A 19,107-nucleotide genomic window follows, 5' to 3' on the forward strand; every position below is an offset into this window, starting at 1 on the left:
ACGTCCATGACGTCACTCCGCTCGTCGCCATGGCGACGAGGAAAGCAAAACAAGATAGGCCGCTCGTTGCGGCCTATCTTGTTACTTTCGATTGCCGGAGGCGATCGAAAGTGCGGATCCGGAGCGCCCTCTAGTGGGCTTTCATGCAGCCAACTTTCAGTTGGCTGCATGAAATAGTTTTTTTTTAATTTAAAAAAAACCCTCCGGCAGCCTCCCTGGCGATTTTAATAGAACGCCAGGGAGGTTAATAGGATTTTATTACAAAAACGTTAAAAAAAAAAGAGACTTCAGAGTCTCTTTAAGTACCCCTTTAAGCAATATTTGGTGTGACCACCCTTTTGCCTTCAAAACATAATCCATTCTTCTAGATCCACTTGCAAACAGTTTTTGAAGGAACTCGGCTGGTATGTTGTTCCTAACATCTTGGAGAGTTAACCACAGATGATCTGTGGATGTAGGCTTCCTCACATCCTTCTGTCTCTCCTTGTAATCACAGACACATTGATGTTGAGATCAGGGCTCTATGGGAGGCTGTACCATTACTTTCAGGACTTTTTCAGGCTGAAGATAGTTCTTAAAGAGAACCTGTAACAAAAGTTTCCTTGGGGTGTACTCACCTCGAGAGGGGGAAGCCTCTGGGTCCCAATGAGGCTTCACCTTCCCCTGTAGCTGCAGGCAGTCCATCGCTTGTTCCCCCGAAGTGTCCCGGAATCCTCCCTCGACAAGCCTGATAAGCGCTGATTTACCTTTCCTGGCTCCAGCGGGGGTGCTGTTGCGGCTCTCTGCACAGAGATAGGCGAAAATAGCCGATCTCCGTCAGGTCTGCTCTACTGCGCAGGAGACTGGCGCCTGCGCAGTAGAGCGGCCTGACAGCGATCAGCTATTTCCGCCTATCTCCGAGTGGAGAGCCGATACTACGCCTGCTCTGGAGCCGGAAAGTAAATATTTATATCCCCGCTGTTCGGGTAGCTTTATCGCCGCCGCTGTGGGGCCGAGGAGGACGGGGGAAGCCTCAATAGGATCCGGAGTACCCCCCAGGGGAGGATTTTTTTCGTTACAGGTTTTCTTTAATTACTTTGGCTGTACGTTTGGGGTGGTTGTTCTGCTGACTTAATTTGGGGCCAAATCATAGGCCTCCCTGATGAAATTGCTTGATGGATTTCTCAGTATTGAGAACACCATTAATTCTGACCAAATCTCTGACTCCATTTGCAGAAATGCAGCCCCAAACATTCAAGGAACATCCACCATGCTTCACTATTGCCTGCAGACACTCATTATTGTACCGCTCTCCAGCCCTTCGATGCACCAACTACCTTCTGCCAAAGCCAAATGTTTCACATTTTTACTCATTAATCCAGAGCACCTGTTGCTGGTTTTCTGCACCCCAGTTCCTATGTTTTTGTGCATACGTGAGATGCTTGACCTTGTTTCTGCATGAGAGGTATGGCTTTTTGGCTGTGACTCTTCCATGAAGGCCACTTCTGCCCAGACTTCTCTGGACAGTAGATGGGTGTACCTGGGTCCCACTGGTTTCTGACATTTTGAAGCTGATGGCACTGCTGGACATCTTCCGGATTCAAAGGGTAATAAGCTGTGATCCTCAATGTTGCCTGTTCCTTCCATCGTCTTCCAGGATGGCCCTTCCTGAGATTATGACTGCCCCCTCCCCAAGCTGGAAACACCAGAAAGATAATTTCAAGCTGATCCATCAGTATATAAGGCCTGGAACCCACTAGGAGCGCTTTTCTGAGTGCTTCGTGATTTGAAAAGCTCTTGCTAATGTGCTATGGGTGTGATCCCAATAGAGGGAGGTGATTTTAAAAAATCCCCCATAGCATTGCATTAACGAGCTTTTTAAAATTACTAGCGCTTATAAAAAGCTGCTAGTGGGTTTGAGCCCTTAGTCTCCTCCTCTCCCTCCTAACTAGTGATGAGCACAAGTTTTGCATAACCGTAATTTCGCATTGAAATTTGCAATTACGATGTAGAATTGTAATGTGAAATTTCAGGTAATTACAAAAATGTACATGAAACTTTGTGTAATCGTAATTAGCTGATTATAAATATCACTAGTAAACTGACATCCTAGGGAGCATAGAAAGTAAACTGACATCCCAGGATGCTTTGACAAGTACCGTAACTGACATCCCAAGGAGCTCTGAAAGTAAACTGACATCCTAGGGTGCTCTGAAAGTAAACTGACATCCTAGGGTGCTTTGAAAGTAAACTGACATCCCAGGGTGCTGACATCTTATGCTGGGTACACACTATGAGATTTTCTGGTCGATTTACTGTCAGATCGATTATTTCCAACATGTCCGATTTGCTTTTCGATCGATTTCCGAGCATTTTCCGATCAATTTCTGTGCACTTCAATAGGAAATCGATTGGAAAATGCTCGGAAGACAATCGGAAAGCAAATCGAACATGTTGGAAATAATCGATCTGACAGTAAATCGACCAGAAAATCTCATAGTGTGTACCCAGCATAAGATATCAGCACCCTGGGATGTCGGTTTACTTTCAAGGCACCCTGGAATGTCAGTTTACTTTCAAAGCACCCTAGGATGTCAGTTTACTTTCAGAGCACCCTAGGATGTCAGTTTACTTTCAGAGCTCCTTGGGATGTCAGTTTACTAGTGATATTTATAATCAGCTAATTACGATTACACAAAGTTTCACGTACATTTTTGTAATTACCTGAAATTTCACATTACAATTCTACATCGTAATTGCAATAGTGTGTACCCAGCATTAATGGTGGGTACAAGTAAAAAAAAAAAAAACCTTTGCATATTTAAAATCAATTTTCTCAACAATTACAGGGTCTTTTTTTTTTTTTTTTTTAAATGTTTGACTTGTACCCACTTCTCTCCTTATCATACGTAGCAATCTTGGTGACAATCGCATGCATGTGGGATTTTCTATTCGCCACTAAATTTGCGGCTTGGCTTCCTATTGGTGGAAGCTAACAGAGGCGGGGGGAGCCTGGAATCTAGGCGGAGATGCTACGAGGCTGACAGCCTCACATAAATAAAGCTAGCTAGCGACATGCAGATTGTCGCTAGCCTGGTGATCTGTTAAGGGGGTGCAGCGTGGCGCAAGGGTGGTTGGCAGTGTGGCGGTACAATGACCCAAAGGCATGTCATTGTGCACATGACATGCCTCTGGGTCCTATTAAGATTATCATATACCACCTCGGGTTCTCTGTGGTTGAGGTGTGGTTAAGGTTGAGACAAAGCTAAACGGCGCAGGGAAATTTGGGTGCACCATACACTGCCAAAGACTGTAATGTGAATTACGGCTATAGCGGCACTCAGACACTGATTTGAGCACCATCAAAAGATTAGCTGCATGCTTGTTTCTGTTATTTAGAGGCTACTGCAGCCAAATAGATCAGCAGGGCTGTCATGCAACTGGTATTGTTAAAATGGAAATAAATATGGCAGCTTCCATATTCTTCTCACTTCAGTTGTCCTTTATTGGCTGCAGCACTTTGAGTCCAACAGGAGAAAAGAGCTATACAAATGGTCAGATTATTATTACTATAAAAATAGTGTAATTCGGCTGCCAGCAATAGCTATGTCTTTCCCCTGCGTCCATGGCACCCTGGAGGGGAAATAGTAATAAATTTCGCCATATTTTGCATTTATATATTAAGGTTAGGTATCGGTAGCGGGAGGGTTCAGTGTGAGAAAAGCTGTGGTGAAATATTGAAATGTATTACTGATATTTTACTATTGTCATTTGCACTGTAAGAATCGAATAACGGTAATCTTAAAAAGATTTTCTATAAGCTTTTCTGGGCACCCAAATTTCCGTGTGCTCTTTTTTCATGTACGCTCCATCATTATACTGACTGAAAATAAAATTGAGCAACAATTGAATAGTGTATGGCCTATGACCAAGTTAATATTGTTGCCTCCACTAGTTCTATACTGTTGTGGCTGACTGTACATTTGCCACATGTCAGTATTTATTATTGCATTTAATTTTTTGCCCTACCTGCTGCAGCTGCCCATGCCCCCATAATTTGTAATTATTCAATTCAACGTCGTGCCTTGTGGGAGTTTCATTGTCCTACTAATTACATTATGTTTGTTTGTTTTTCTTCATGCTTGATGACGAGGATAGTAGGGAAGGGGGCGCGGCCAGATTGAGCTCCGGAACTGATACGTTGGAACCCTGTTGCTCGCCGCCAGTTTAGAACATCGCACGCCTGAACACTAGAATGGCGCTCCGCTCGCTTGTTTATTTTTATTACATTTACTATTCAGCTCAGCTGCACGAAGTCACCGGACCCGGAAATCAGCAACCACGGAAGTATTCTTTTGTTATTGCTGTGTGTTCCGCCTACCGGTGACGTAATTTCCAGGTCCCGGAAGTGGTCTTGTTGTCACAGTGGCTGTGGATAGTGCGTTGTGTTTTCGTGATGGAGACCAGCAACGGGAGAAAGGTTAGTGGCGAGCGAGCTATAGGGGGAAGAGGTCGTGAGATATTCCAGGTCACGTCTGTGCATATGTAAGCCAGCGCCATCTATCTTCTATACAATGCTAAGGCACTATATACTATTCCTGGAGACCTACTAAAGTTTATAATAGCACACAGAGCGCTACAACCATTTGATATTTTTCATCTTCGGTTTAAAACAACTATTCAGCACTCTGCAAATAAAAAGTAGGTGAAAAGTACTTGCTTACTAGGGGCTTAAAATGCATTTTTATTGATAAATGTGAAAATATCACCTAGGAGAATAAGTGAAGCAGAATGGGCCCAAAGGGTTGAGTCTAGCTCCTAAGGACATAACAGCCCTAGTCTTGTCAGAGAACCAGGGCTGTGGAGTCGGGGAAATTTTGGGCACCTGGGGTTGGAGTGGGAGTCGTTGATTTCATAAACTGAGGAGTCGGATGAATTTTGTACAAATTCCACAGCCCTGTTAAGTATTTGACTACGGAGTCGGAGCCGTTTTGGGTAAACAGAGTTGGAGTTGTGGTTTCATAAACTGAGGAGTTGGAGCTGGAAGATTTTTGTACCAACTCCACAGCCCTGCAGAGAACAAAATTTAGCTTGTACTTGCATAGTTGTCGTCTCAACCTACGCACATGCAGCAGCATTGCATTACTGCAAACCATGTGCGGTAAAAGAGTGAAGCATGCTTTTCATTGTATGCTCAAGACAGAGTACATAGTTGGCTGCCAAGCTGGGGGCAGGCAACGAGGGAGGAGGTTTCCAAAGAGGCTGTGACTTGTAGATGTCAGATCAGATGAATTCCCCCCCCCCCCCAAGGTACTCTTGAACAAGCCATACATACAGGTGAACCTGGTGTGCATGTGTGTGATTTCTGTTGCAACGACACACAAGGCATCCGTAGCTGTGTGTGGCATGCTTTAGGACAATTTTACCAACAACAGGAAGTGAGGGGCTGCTCTAGTTTACTACATATCTGACTTAAAAATGTTAGTACGGTATTTGCTTTTCCACAGAGAGCCCATGCAGAAGAAGAGGAGGTTGATGCATCTGAAGATGAAGACTATGTACCCTACATTCCACTTATGCAGAGAAGACAGCAGATGGTATGTTGTCTCTTAGTTTCTTAGGAGTTGGACTATACCTTCCTAAAGCTCATAAAATCAGTTAAATCCTGTATATCTGCAGCAAATGCAATTACATGTGAAAGCAGTGCACAGTACTGATTTTCAGATTGTGAAGTAGAGCAAGAGGTTTTATTCTTTTCTGTATCGTGTTGTCATTTATTCATATTTTATAAAGCTCTATTTTCACCGTATCTAAAAAAAAAATCCTTGCCAAAGTCATGTCTGTGTCTTTAAGTGTTTTAGAAAGCTGTATTACACCGATGTAGCAGTTTAAGAATGAGCGCTATATGGTCATGCTGCTTATGTCTTGTCTGAGTCGCTTGTCCTGCAGTGTGAAGGGGAAGGAAGAGCGAAAACAGCACCTTCTGGCAGGAACTTTAGCGTTCATAGTGGGACATTTGCAGTAGGTTGAAAGTAATTCAACTCACTGGAGGGCAGGCCAAAGACATTTAGGGCTGGTTCACATTTGCTGTGACAAATATTGGCCGCTTCACAGAACACAGCATCGGATGTGTCAAAAGATCCTATGTTAGGTGTAGGATCCGTTTACACTTGGCATGTTGAATGTCTCTGTCTCTGTTCCGGGAATCGGAACGCATCCCGATCTGCATGATTTTTCATGACACTGCAGATGCTATGGATTCCAATACAATCATTGAAAGCCTATGGGAACAGACAGCTTTTGTTCTTGTTTGGCTGTTTTCCACACGTTTCTGACTTGCCTTGTCTTCTGTCATCTGCTGCCTTCGGTTCCAGTGCCACTGCTCAGATTCACTACAGGGAAGAAGTGCTGGTGTACTGATGGAAGCCCTAGCACAAGCATCAGGCTCCCATTGGATTGCAACACACCAGTGGGAATCCTTCCTCGGAACAGGGAGGATTCTCATTGATTCACTGAATGAGTGAACCAATAAAAATCCTCCTTGGTTTGAGGGAGGATTCGCATTGGTCTGTTGCAATCCAGTGGGAGCCTGATGCTTCTGCCAAAGCACGATCAGTATACCAGCACTTGTCCCATGCAGCAGAGCTGAGTGGCATTGAACCCGAATGCTGGTGGTAGAGGTGGACCGTACACAATGGTGAGTAATGTGAATGTTGATGGACACTGCAATGTGGCACATCGTATCCGCACAGGATATGTTATGAATGCACCTTTGTGCATCAGGCATAGTGTGGACACCTGTACATTTTTCAGCCTTCAGGAACAATCATTTTGATTGAGGAATATCAAGTATGTAAAGTCTTACACAGAAATAACGTATTGATCTTCCTGGCATAAACTCCTGAATAGGAGTAGTTAATGAATTTGCTAAACGCATATCCATGGCATCCCAACAGCCGTCCATCCTCTTGCCTAGTGTAATGAATGGGTCAGTGTAGCAAGCAGCACTGGAGACACTGTAGGTGGAAGTGATGTGGGAAGTGTTCCATTTTTTTTCTCCAGATTCCTGGGTAAGCCATCGACCAATAAAATAGAGATGAGAATTCCAAGAAGTCCAGCTTATTAAGCCAAATACTGCAGTTTGTTTCCAGCAAATTGTCTCTGTACGTATTGATTTTTTTAGGGTGCTACAGCAGCTGCATGATGTAATCTAAGGTATTACAAAATGACTTGTGCTGTTATATACTGTATGTTTATTTACTGAAAATAGTTACCGTACCTACTTGTGGTTTCCATTGTCTGTGTAGCTCCAGAAGCGACTGCAGATGCGAAGGAAGGGTGTGATAGAAGAAGAGCAGAGAGACAGTGGCAGTGACCTTCGGGGAGATGAAGATGATGTTCCCCTGGGACCCCGGTCTAATGTCAGTCTCCTAGATCAACATCAACACTTAAAGGAGAAGGCAGAAGGTTCATAAACCATTCTATTTGCATTTTTTTAATCAATACGTGCCTTATCATTTTCTGTACACTTAGCAAAGCCTGAAAATAAAATACAAATTATAGTTGTACTTCTGTGTCTTTCATAACAGCCAGAAAAGAATCAGCCAAGGAGAAGCAGCTGAAGGAAGAGGAGAAGATCTTGGAGAGTGTGACAGAAGGAAGAGGTGAGCGTTCCTCTTGTGTCTATTATATGTTCACACAATCTATTTTACATACTTTGACTGGAAGATAAGACATTTCTACATCAAAATCAGGTTTAATTCAGCAAGCCTTTCCTTGTAACAAAGGTCTTTTATGCCCCTTTTTAACTAAGCAGTTCCTTTTTCTAAATCTCTCCACTTTAATTATTTTCTTTAATCTGAGTATGGATCCCTAATCATAGCTCTCTAGAAAGGGTACTTAATAGTTTTTTCTAAACCAACAGACCTTAAAGTGAACATCCAGACTAAAAATCTACTCAGCAGAACTGAAAAGGCTTGGTATTTCTTTAACAGTTTCACAGCATCAGAACTTTTTCTTACCAAAGCATAATTTTTAGCTGCATTTTTAGCTAAGCTCCACCCATCAAAGAAAACTGCCTGGGCTTTTTTTCCTGAAGCTGTGCAAAGCATGATGGGATTTCCTATGTTGTTGTTCACGTTGCCTAGCAACTGGGAGGGGTGATCAGCACACAGGACAGGAGGAACTGTCTCATGCTCCCTGTCACCTCCTTTCAACCAAAAAGATGGCTTTCCTCATGAAATCAAACATTTGTCTGTTCTTTTAAAACAGTGTGGGTAAGAGATTATATTACCTATCTATTTTAACCACTTCAGGATTCTGCGTACGCTTAAGTACGCCCCTGAATCCTGAAGTGGATTCCATGGAAACGTTCCATGTCAGTTCACGGAGGGTGTCTCCGTGAACACCCTGCGAGCCGCCGATCGCGGCTCGCAGGGTAAATGTAAACACATGGGGAAGATCTTCCCCGGTGTTTACATATATACGGCGCTGCTGCGCAGCAGCGCCGTAGAGGAGATCGGCGATCCCCGGCCTCTGATTGGCCGGGGATAACCGGCATCTGATAGGCTAAAGCCTATCCCATCAGGCGCAGGACGGAAATCCGTCCTGCGCCGCTCACAGAGGGAGGGAAGGGGAAGGAGGCCAGGAAGCACTGCGGAGGGGGGCTTTGAAGAGCCCCCCGCAAGCAGCCGGCGGCGATCAGACCCCCCCAGCAGGACATCCCCCTAGTGTGGAAAAAAGGGGGGGAAGTCTGATCGGCCTGGCTGCTATCTGATCGGTGCTGCGGGCTGGAGAGCCCACGCAGCACCGATCAGCAAAAAAACCACATGGTACAGAGGTGGTTAATTAACATAACTAATGTAACTTTATGACAGTATGTTTGTTTAGGCTGAAGTTCCTCTCTAACGTGTACTTCTGACATCTTTGAGAAACTAAGTTGATAGCTTTTACGAAGTCCAAAAATACTTAATCCACAGCCACCCCGTTTAAATATCAACTAACCTCTACATGGAAAGCAAGTAGGCTTCTTTGAGACCTTGGCCTTTTTTCAATTCCCTTTTTTCCCTCTAAGTTTTTTCCTAGGTGATATTTTCACATCTTGTCAATTAACCTCCTTAGCGGTAACACGTGTGACACGGGGTAAGCCGCCGGAGGGTGCCGCTCAGGCCCTGCTGGGCCGATTTAAATAATTTTTTTTTTTGCTGGACGCAGCTAGCACTTTGCTAGCTGTGCCAGCACCCCGATCGCCGCCGCCGCGCGCCCGATCGCCGCTATCCGGTGCGGCGCGCGCCCCCCCCCCCCAGACCCCTGCGCTGCCTGGCCAATCAGTGCCAGGCAGCGCCAAGGGGTGGATCGGGTCTCCCAATGACGTCCCGACGTCGGTGACGTCATCCCACCCCGTCGCCATGGCGACGGGGGAAGCCCTCCAGGAAATCCCGTTCTTTGAACGGGATTTCCTGATCGCCTGTCGCCGGAGGCGATCGGCGGGGCTGGGGGGATGCCGCTGAGCAGCGGCTATCATGTAGCGAGCCCTCGGCTCGCTACATGATTTAAAAAAAAACTGCTGCGCTGCCCCCTGGTGGTATTTTTCATACCGCCAAGGGGGTTAAAGCCTTTTAAGCCACCAGCAAGCAAATACACAGAATCATTTTGACTGTAATTTTTAACCTACCTTTTTTTTTTTTTTTTTAAATCCCCCCCCCCCCCCCTTCAGCCAGCCAATCACCACGATCGGCTGTCATAGGCGTCAGGCTATAAGAGCCGATCGCTCCTGTGTCTACCAGGGGGACAGCTGAGTGACCCGGCTGTCCCCAGTACAGCACTGCCTTAGACCGCAGCGATGTACATAGATATTGGCTTCACCGTCTAACAGTCTCCTAGCGGCGACTGATGACAGAGCGGAGCTCCGACATTCAAGCGGAGATGCACGCACATTGGCCCGTGGGATCTCCTGCAAGACACGCCCCCAGGACTTGACACCAGTCGGCGTTAGGTGGTCCTGGGGTAGCCACCGTGTTCATGCCAATTGGCATGACACGTTCGTTTAGAGGTTAATGCCTTTCCTATAATAAAGACTAATCACTTGGGAAAGAATATGTAGAATAAGCATTGGGACAACCAAGTACATGGTTAAACCACGGAGATCACCATGCCATCAAATCCAATCACATATTGTAAATAACTAAATATAATAGGAAAAATAAAAAAAGGCTCCAAATTTGTCTTCGACAATGATCTCACATGAAGTCATCAGAGATTGGTCAATCTATTTTGATATCTCACTAGCCATTTTTACACGCACTAACTTAAGGTAACTTGGAACTATCATTGAACCTGTATATACATTTCCCTGCATACATTGCGGCAGCCACTACAGCTGCTTCAAACTGCCTCATCTGTGCCACATGAAGATGCAAGAAGGAGGCAAATTTATAGACAGGAAGCTAGAGAGCAGCATCCCCCTAAGGTAAGTAAATGTTCGCTGCCCCCTAAAACACAATATACAAACCTACCTTAGGAGAAGATTCAATGTATTTATTTTTTTATTCAACTTAGTTTAACACTTTTAGCCTCCCAACCCACTTCTGCCCCACAGAGATGGTGTGAGAATCTATCTATCTGTGAGCAGGAATGGCAGTGACTAACTACTACTTTCAGTAATTTTGTTTTCTATATCTATAGCCCTGATGTCTGTGAAGGAAATGGCAAAAGGAATTACATATGATGATCCAATAAAAACAAGGTAAGTCTTAAAGTGAACCTCCGGACTAAAAATCGACTCAGCAGCACTGAAAAGGCCTGGTGTTTCTTTAACAGTTTCACAGCATCAGAACTTTGTTTCTCTTATACAAGCCTCATTTTTAGCTGCACAGAAGAAAACTGCCCGGGCTTTTTTCCCCTGATGCTGTGCAAAGCATGATGGGATTTCTGATGTTGTTGTTGTCCTGCTGTTTTGGTGCAAATATTTTTTTTATTTTTTTTTACATTTTGAATTTGACATTTGAAGCCTAGCGTGTGCAGCTGGGAGGGGTAACCAGGACACAGGACAGTTGGAACTGTGTCTCCTGCTCCTTGTCACCACCTTTCAACCAAAAAGATGGCTGCCCCCATGACAAAGATGGCAGCCCCATGAATCACAAACATTTGCCTGTTCTTTTAAAACAGGGTGGGTAAGAGATTATATTACCTATCTATTCTAATTAACATAACTAATGTAACTTGATGACAGTATGTTTGTTTAGGCTGAAGTTCCCCTTTAATGTCTGCTTGACTTACACACCCATTGCAGTCACAAAATGAGTGCTGCTGTGGTTACTTACAACACTCTTATTCGTAGACCACAGGCAAATAGATCAGCTTGCCAATATTGTAAAATGTCCAATCTTTATTTAGGAAAATTGAGAAATGGACGGTCAGCAATTCAGCTGTAATAGCACACACCTTTTGGAGCAAACTATGTCCCCTTACCTCGTATATGTAGGCCCTGATTTGCTATGGGTGTGTAGCCTGTGTGATCAGAAAATTTTCTTCTATTAGGTAGAAAAAGTTTTGCAAGTTGTACCAATGTCCTATTGGATGGTAGTGAGGGTTTCTAAAAGGTGAGTGAGATGACACATACAGTAATACTTACATGCAGCACTGTTTTTGTTTTTTCTCTATTTGGATCAGATGTCTGCACAAGGCTTAAAGAGAACCAGAGACGAAGCACCCTCATGTATTTTATTACATTTATCAGTGGGAAATTGACAGTAAACACCTACCCTGCTTTTAGTTTTATTCTTCTCAGTCTAATCTATCTGTTATCAACTGTGATAAGAATCCACCGACTATTCAGTCGAGGTTTGACCTGGAATCATTATAGCTGAGTCACTCTTCTGTGGAGTCTTTTCAAGCCCAAGCCTGCCACCTCCTGGATCAGATTTCCTTACTCAGAGCTGTTGACATGGGAGGGGCTGCTGCTGCCGAGAAAGAAGCTCTGAAACAGTGTATCTGTGTGCAGTGTGCAGCCTGTCATTATCTACTGTATGCAGTTTTATTTCTATGAGAGACACTTCCTACAGGCAGCCACAAAGCATACCAGAATAATAGTTGAAAGTAGACAGATGAAAGGCTGCAGCAGCCCTGCTTGTCTATAGTCTCAGAGGCTAGACAGCACATTCAGAACAACTCATAACCCGGAACCAGAACAGGTATGAGCCGGCGGCCATATTGGATACTTCCTGGAGCAATAATGGATAAAAAAACACTCAAAAAGGCACACCAGAATGGCGAAATTATCAGGTAGAGGATTTATTCTTTACAAGCCATCAACTGATATGTTTATTTTGTGTGAATCGTTCATCTCTGGTTCCCTTTAATGGCCTGTTCTCACAGACAGCAGTGCTGAATAGTGTGCACAAGCTTGGCATTACTGTGAGTCATGATGGAATCCAATTCAGTAGTCATTAAATTAGGAGCCCAGGCAGTGGCAGGAAAGAGACTGGGCAGAGCGGTGGGCACTGCTCTGTAGCACTTTTAGTGTAAATGGGCTTTACCATCTCCCAATAAAGTTGAAGGAAAAATATAAAATGTCCTCACTTTTTGGGCCTGAACACACTAACATGCTTGTATCTGCTTCTGTCTGCTTTTCAGCATTTGGAACATTGATGTGTTGCTGAAAGGTGGACAGAAGCACATGTGTGCTCGGGCCCCTCCGGGGCCTGTTTGCTCTTTACTCGCCTGTGCCTGCCACAGTGAACATTACTTGTCAAGATTTTCTTCCTATTGTATGTTGTAAAAATAAGATAGGCTGTCTGCTGCAAACAATATCAGGACTTTTCTGATCTTCCAGTTTTGTATTTGTAAATACTTTTATTAATACTAGTTATACTACTTCCTTTAGATTTCATCTTTATAAACTGTTGCATTATCCACTTACCGCGATAGATTTGTTTTTTTTGTTTTCTGTGATGGATTTTCTGTATCTTTTTAAAGCAGCAGGATCAGCCGTACTATGCCAGAAAAAAGTACAGTTTTATAAGTAGATAACTACTTGCTTTACTTACATAACAGATGTTTTGTACTGTCCAAGTTCATTTCAGTGAATTTTATATAGTAAAATAAGAGAATTCAGTTCCTGGCATTTGCCATCTTGCTTCCCTCTGACTGAAGCCAATGCTTTTTCCTCTCCTAGTATCTCTGTCATAGCTAGCTTGCTTTGTAAACACATTAAAGCACAGGCCTAGATCATATATCAGCTTCACACTGAACTACACTGAGGGCCCGTTTCCACTAGAGCGAATCTGCATGCGTTTTCTGCATGCAGATTCGCATAACCAATACAAGTGGATGGGACTGTTTTCACTTGTCAGGATTTCTTAGCGTTTTCTGTGCAGAAAAAAATCGCACGGCAGAGCCATCAGAATTCGCGAATCGCATACAATGTAATTAATAGGAAAAACGCATGCATTTTTCTATGCGTTTTCGCATGCGTTTTTGTGTAAAAACAATGTAAAAAGCACACCAGCATTGACATGGTTAAAAATGCTTTGCCACAAAACGCGTGCGAAATTGCATCCGCATGCAAAATTGCACATGCGTTTTCCGCACTGGAATCGCAGCGCACCAATGGAAACGTACCCTCAATCAGTGAGGAGCAGGAATGTGGGAGGGGAGATGACAAGCTTCCTTCTCTCACTCTCTCTTTGGGGATGGTGAGAATACAGCCAGGCTGACTGAGATAAGATGTATTACAGCAAAAACATTTCTGAATAGATTAGAGTGCTTGCAATGTAGGGTGAGGTTCCAGGTTGCACACTGAACACAGAGCAGTGGGTAAAAGGAATTTTATTTTGTGGCTGACAATCCCTCTTTAAAGAGAACCAGAGATGAAGCAACCTTATGTATTTTACCTTATAAATCAGTGGGAACATGACAGTAAACACCTAATCTGCCCTTTGTTACATTGTTCTCTGTTTAATTTGCCTGTTATCACCTCTAAGATAAGAATCCCGACTAAGCAGTCGGTCTGGCTTTGCTACAGAATAATTATAGCTGAGACTGTGTTCTTTGCTGTCTTCAAGTCCAAGCCTGCCCCCTGCTGGCTTTGCTCAGGAATCATTATAGCTGAGTCATTATAGCAAAGCCAGACTCAATGCTCAGTCCGGGATTCTTATCTCAGCTAGATAACAGACACTTTTAGCAGTGAGGATGGAACAGAGAGCAGGGTAAATGTTTTCTCTAATGTTCCCACTGATTTCTATGGTAAAATACACAAGGGTGCTTCGTCTCTGGTTCACTTTAAGAGCTAACATTAAAAATTACAAAAAAAGGGGTCAGGTTTCTGAATATTTTTTTTCTTATTCACAATAGTTGGCGAGCGCCACGTCATATCCTAATGATGTCTAAAGCACGCCATGAGCGTGTCTGGCGAAAATACCACATTCTGGTGGAGGGGGAAGGGATTCCGGCACCCATCAAGAGTTTTAAGGAAATGAAGTTTCCTGCTGGTGAGTATGTATGTGTGTGTATGTATATATATATTATATATTTTTTATTTTTTTTTCTGATTTTATTGTTTTTCCATATGAATTCATGGGACATTGTTTTACATTTGTAATTGTGTTCTTAGCTATACTACGAGGACTGAAGAAAAAAGGAATACTGCATCCCACTCCCATCCAGATCCAAGGTATCCCCACGATGTAAGTGGATTTCTTCATACCTACATCCATAAAATGAGCTCATTTTGTAGATTGCTGATAGTCCATTACACTTCAGTCAAGAAAAGTGAACTCAAACACAGAGAAAGTCATATTTACATGTCGGCAACCTATAAATGCAGAGAAGTAACCCAAATTTGCTGTGATCGCATGATCATGGCTAGCAAATCAGAGACTGACATATCTTATCACCTGACCAAACTGATCCCATGCTCCTCCATGAGTTCTACTAGACTTTTCCATCACTAATGATGAGGATTCTTGGAAACCAAGGCTTCACACTGCAGTTTTCAGCAATCTCCAGTCGCTAGCATTTTGAAAGGTGCTTTATTGTAAGCAATTTACACTGTAGTGTTTTGTTTTTTTACATTGCAAAATCGCTACATGTAGCATTTTTGCAGCAATTGCAATTCTGTACAAAATATAGAAAAGCAAAAACTCTGTAAAAGTCCCTTTAATGAAATTGCTAATTGCAAACTGCTTTTTGGTGTGAAACAGCCCCTAAAGTGAATGGGAACCGCATTTAAAAAAATGAGACAGATACTTACCCAAGGAGAGGGAAGGCTCTGGGTCCTATAGAACCTTCCCGCTCCTCTCCTGGTCCCCTCGTTCCAGTGCTGGCTCACCCGGTAGCAGTATTTGACTAAATTAGTCAAATACTGCTTTACCCGGCCGAAGGAGGCTTCAGAAGTCTTCAGGGAGCCCGAGTGCTCCCGAAGAAGGGCGACCCTGTACTGCGCCTGCGCAAGCACGCTCTCTTGCATGCTCACGCCTGTGCAGTATGGAGCCGCACGTCTTTGGGAGGACACTGCTCCCGGAGACTTCCAAATACCCTTTCGGCGGGGGATTGAAACGGGGGGAGCCAGCACAGGATAGAGAGCACAGAGAGAGGAGACGGAAGGCTCTATACAACCCAGAGCATTCCTTATCCTTAAGTATTTGCTTCATTTTTTATTTTTTTTTTTAATGCGGTTCCCATTCACTTTAAAGAGAATCTGTACTGTCTGATTTGTACAAGAAAAAACATGCCAATCGAGTCCCTATGATCTCCTGGATCCCTCTTTGCCGTTCCGCCGCTCCCCGCCGCGATCCTGGCTTTTAATCGCCAGTTTTAGGCAGTGTTTACAAACAAAACATGGTCATTAACCAGGAAGTGATGTTTGTTGAGAGCAGAGACCTGTCTGCGACTAATAAACAAAGCACACACACAGAGCCTAGAGGGGGCGTGCATAACTTCTCCCTATCACAGCAGAGGCAGTGCATTCCTCTCTGGGTTGAATAAGCTTGACAAAGAAAAGATTAGATATATTACAGAGACAATGCAACTAGAAAAGGCTGCTGTAATTCAGAGCACATTAGAACAGATATAGGAACTTATAGGATAGAAGAAATAAGGCTGAACATTTTGTTACAGAGTCTCTAAGATGTCCATTAATGATACAATTTAGCAAATGATCAACCTTCTGATTTGATGAGATTGGATAGAATTAATGGTGCCATTAGACAACAAGCAATTTGTTTCATCAATCTGTTTTTTGGATCGATTCCAATTGTCTTTTTTTGGATCTTCTGATCACAATTATTGGATCGGAAGTTCAATTGTTTGCTAAAATCACATTCTTTTTTTCTTTCTTTCTTTTTCTTTTTTTTTTTCTTCTTTTCATTTTTGGGCACCTTGAGAGTTTATTCATAATGTTTTATTACAAGCTTCTTATTAAAGCTCCTAAGCAAAGCTTTGTCTTGTCCTTCTGAACTTCTGAATCAAGATATCAAATATCTTTTCACAGTTGTGTAGTGAAGGGCTTATAGATGTATAAATAAGGAAGATAGATATCCTCTGTTTACATGTTTGTGTGAACTGTACTGCATGTGCTTTTGCAGCTTGTCCGGCAGAGATATGATTGGAATTGCTTTTACTGGCTCTGGGAAAACCTTGGTGTTTACATTGCCTGTTATAATGTTTTGCTTGGAGCAAGAGAAGAGGTTACCTTTCACAAAGAGGGAAGGGCCCTATGGACTCATCATTTGCCCATCGGTATGTATATCTCTTTGGATTTCTTACTTTTTTTTTTTGTCTTAAAGTATTAATGTATTTATACTTACCGGTAATTGGGGAACATATTATTTCGACATAGCAAATTTTGCTACAGAAATCAGTAAGTAAGTAAGTTTGTACTAGAGTTGTTTGGCTACTTGGCACTATTTTTGTTGGTATTACATTATTCTAATCCCACTCCCTGCCAATGTTGGCCACTTTCTGATGCTGAGCACTTTCCACTCTAATGTTGGCACTCTTGCCAGTATTCATTTTTTTTCCTTTTTTTTTTTTTTTTTTTTTTCGTGATGTGGGAGGAAGTGGGCAACAGCTATGGATGTTCTCTTCTGTATAACCAGGATGAGCATTATCTTTAATGGTCATTCCAAATGTTTGGCTATGGCACAGCTTACTGCAACAGTACTGCAAAGGCACTATAGGTTTCTAGATGCAAGGGATCTCCTAGCTGAAGGTCACATCCACAGGTGTCCACCACAAATACCCAGTTCACCTGACAGGGCCACGTGCCAGTACTGCCAACAGCAGCCGAGCCAATTGCTGCATTACACATAGGCTACTATGGACTTGAATAGTACTGTTGCAAAGTTATATTATCACTCTGTGTATTGATTTTGAAAAACGTTGCTCATTGGCTAATTTGAATGAAATCTAAATGCACACCAAATTTTACGTTTTTGAATGAATATCACTACAACAAAAATATTTTGTAGCTCATGTAATATCATACCTTCTGGGATGATCTAGTAGTACCCTGATTTAATATTGTATACTGGCTGGAAATCTCTTGATAAAATATTGTGCAAAGTAAAGACCTTGGAGTGCTCGGCTTTCACAACTAAACTCCATAACCAAGCAATTGCGTTACCTGAGAAATGCTGAACGTCCCCCAGGGGTGTATCTAAAGGGGAGCAGCCCCTGCGACCGCAGGGGGGCCCAGAGCTGTGTGGGATACAGGGGACTACTTCCGATCAGGTGTTTTTGTGGCTACACTTGTTATGGGCATGAAGATCATGGTGGCCACACTTATTTATGACCCTTGTGAGATGTGCCTCAAAGCTGAGAAGGGCAGCAAGGGGAGGCAAGGGAAGGGTGTGAACATTGAGTGGCCCCATCAAGTTTTTCTGGGAGGCCCCATGAATTGTAGTTAAGACACTCTGGCTTCCCTCGTGCAGTTGACAGTCACTATTTGTATTGCCTTCTCTTTTCTGAATGAAGTATCCATGTATTGTCCTATAATTTGCTGATCCCGTATATATTTTCTCATGCAGAGAGAATTGGCTCGTCAGACGCACAGCATTATTGAGTATTACTGCAAGTTGTTGCAGGAAGACAACTTCCCAATCCTGCGTACTGCGCTGTGCATTGGTGGCATGTCTGTCAAAGAGCAGATGGAGACTATTAAGCAGTAAGTCCTCATCCTTTACACTGACTACTAGAAACATACCATTAAATGATCTGCAGATATGTTACATCTCACTGGACAACAACATTTTGCTTCCTTAAAGGAATACTATTGATTCACATATTTTTTTTCAATTGACACAGGAATTGTTTGGGAAGTGCTGCTAAGTACTGGTGTATACATTTTAGTAGCAACTTCTTTGTTTAATGTTAGCAAAATACATTCAAAGTTTACTGACGCCAAAACTGATGGCTGACTGAGCCATGAGGAGAAGGGAAATTCCCCTCACACTTGATCAGTTAACTCTATGTGTAGCTCTGTGTGTGACAGAGAGAGACAGGACACAGGAGCTGCAGCTGTTGGTAGCTCTGTTTCTGACTGAAGTGTCTGAAGAGAGCAGAGGAAATGTAACTAATTCTCACAGCTTTTTCATATTGTTTTTTTGCTTTCAGAGTTTGATATGTTTGATATTTGCTTTCTGTAGTCTGATGTGCAACTCTGGCTGTGCATTGAAGCAGACACCCCTTCTGCAATTGATCTGTCCCAATATAGCTAAATCCTACCCTCAATAAATTACAGCTTTTGCCTCTGATATTTAACATGAAAAGTAGGAAAATATTTACACAGCTACTTAGACATTATTTGCACACTGTCATTTTAGAACACTTGGGGATCGATAGTATTCCTTTAAGACAAGAAGACAAGACAAGACATTTATATCGTGCTGTTCTCCTGGCGGACTCAAAGCGCCAGAGCTGCAGCCATTAGGACGCGCTCTATAGGCAGTAGCAGTGTTAGTGAGACTTGCCTAAGGTCTCCTACTGAATAGGTGCTGGCTTACTGTACAGGCAGAGACGAGATTTGAACCCTGGTCTCCTGCGTCAGAGGCAGAGCCTTTAACCATTACACTATACAGCCAGAAATGAGCAATAATAATGCACCCCTTCAAAATGATCAATAATGTAATC

At 43.1% G+C, this 19,107-nt stretch overlaps 1 protein-coding gene across 1 annotated transcript in view; it reads left to right on the top strand.

Annotated features, from left to right (window-relative positions):
- The first annotated feature begins 4,350 nt into the window (after positions 1 to 4,350).
- The window catches only part of LOC137563953 (probable ATP-dependent RNA helicase DDX41), a 33,821-nt gene continuing 19,064 nt past the window's right edge, over positions 4,351 to 19,107 (top strand). The window contains exons 1-9 of the mRNA XM_068277081.1: positions 4,351 to 4,459; positions 5,487 to 5,576; positions 7,287 to 7,446; positions 7,569 to 7,643; positions 10,663 to 10,723; positions 14,332 to 14,468; positions 14,591 to 14,663; positions 16,563 to 16,716; positions 18,006 to 18,142. Of these exons, the coding sequence (XP_068133182.1) occupies positions 4,436 to 4,459; positions 5,487 to 5,576; positions 7,287 to 7,446; positions 7,569 to 7,643; positions 10,663 to 10,723; positions 14,332 to 14,468; positions 14,591 to 14,663; positions 16,563 to 16,716; positions 18,006 to 18,142 (911 nt within the window). The 5' untranslated portion in view covers positions 4,351 to 4,435. The remainder of the gene's footprint in view (positions 4,460 to 5,486; positions 5,577 to 7,286; positions 7,447 to 7,568; positions 7,644 to 10,662; positions 10,724 to 14,331; positions 14,469 to 14,590; positions 14,664 to 16,562; positions 16,717 to 18,005; positions 18,143 to 19,107) is intronic.

This window comes from Hyperolius riggenbachi, chromosome 3 (genome assembly GCF_040937935.1).
Source record: "Hyperolius riggenbachi isolate aHypRig1 chromosome 3, aHypRig1.pri, whole genome shotgun sequence".
Classification (NCBI taxonomy): Eukaryota; Metazoa; Chordata; class Amphibia; order Anura; family Hyperoliidae; genus Hyperolius; species Hyperolius riggenbachi.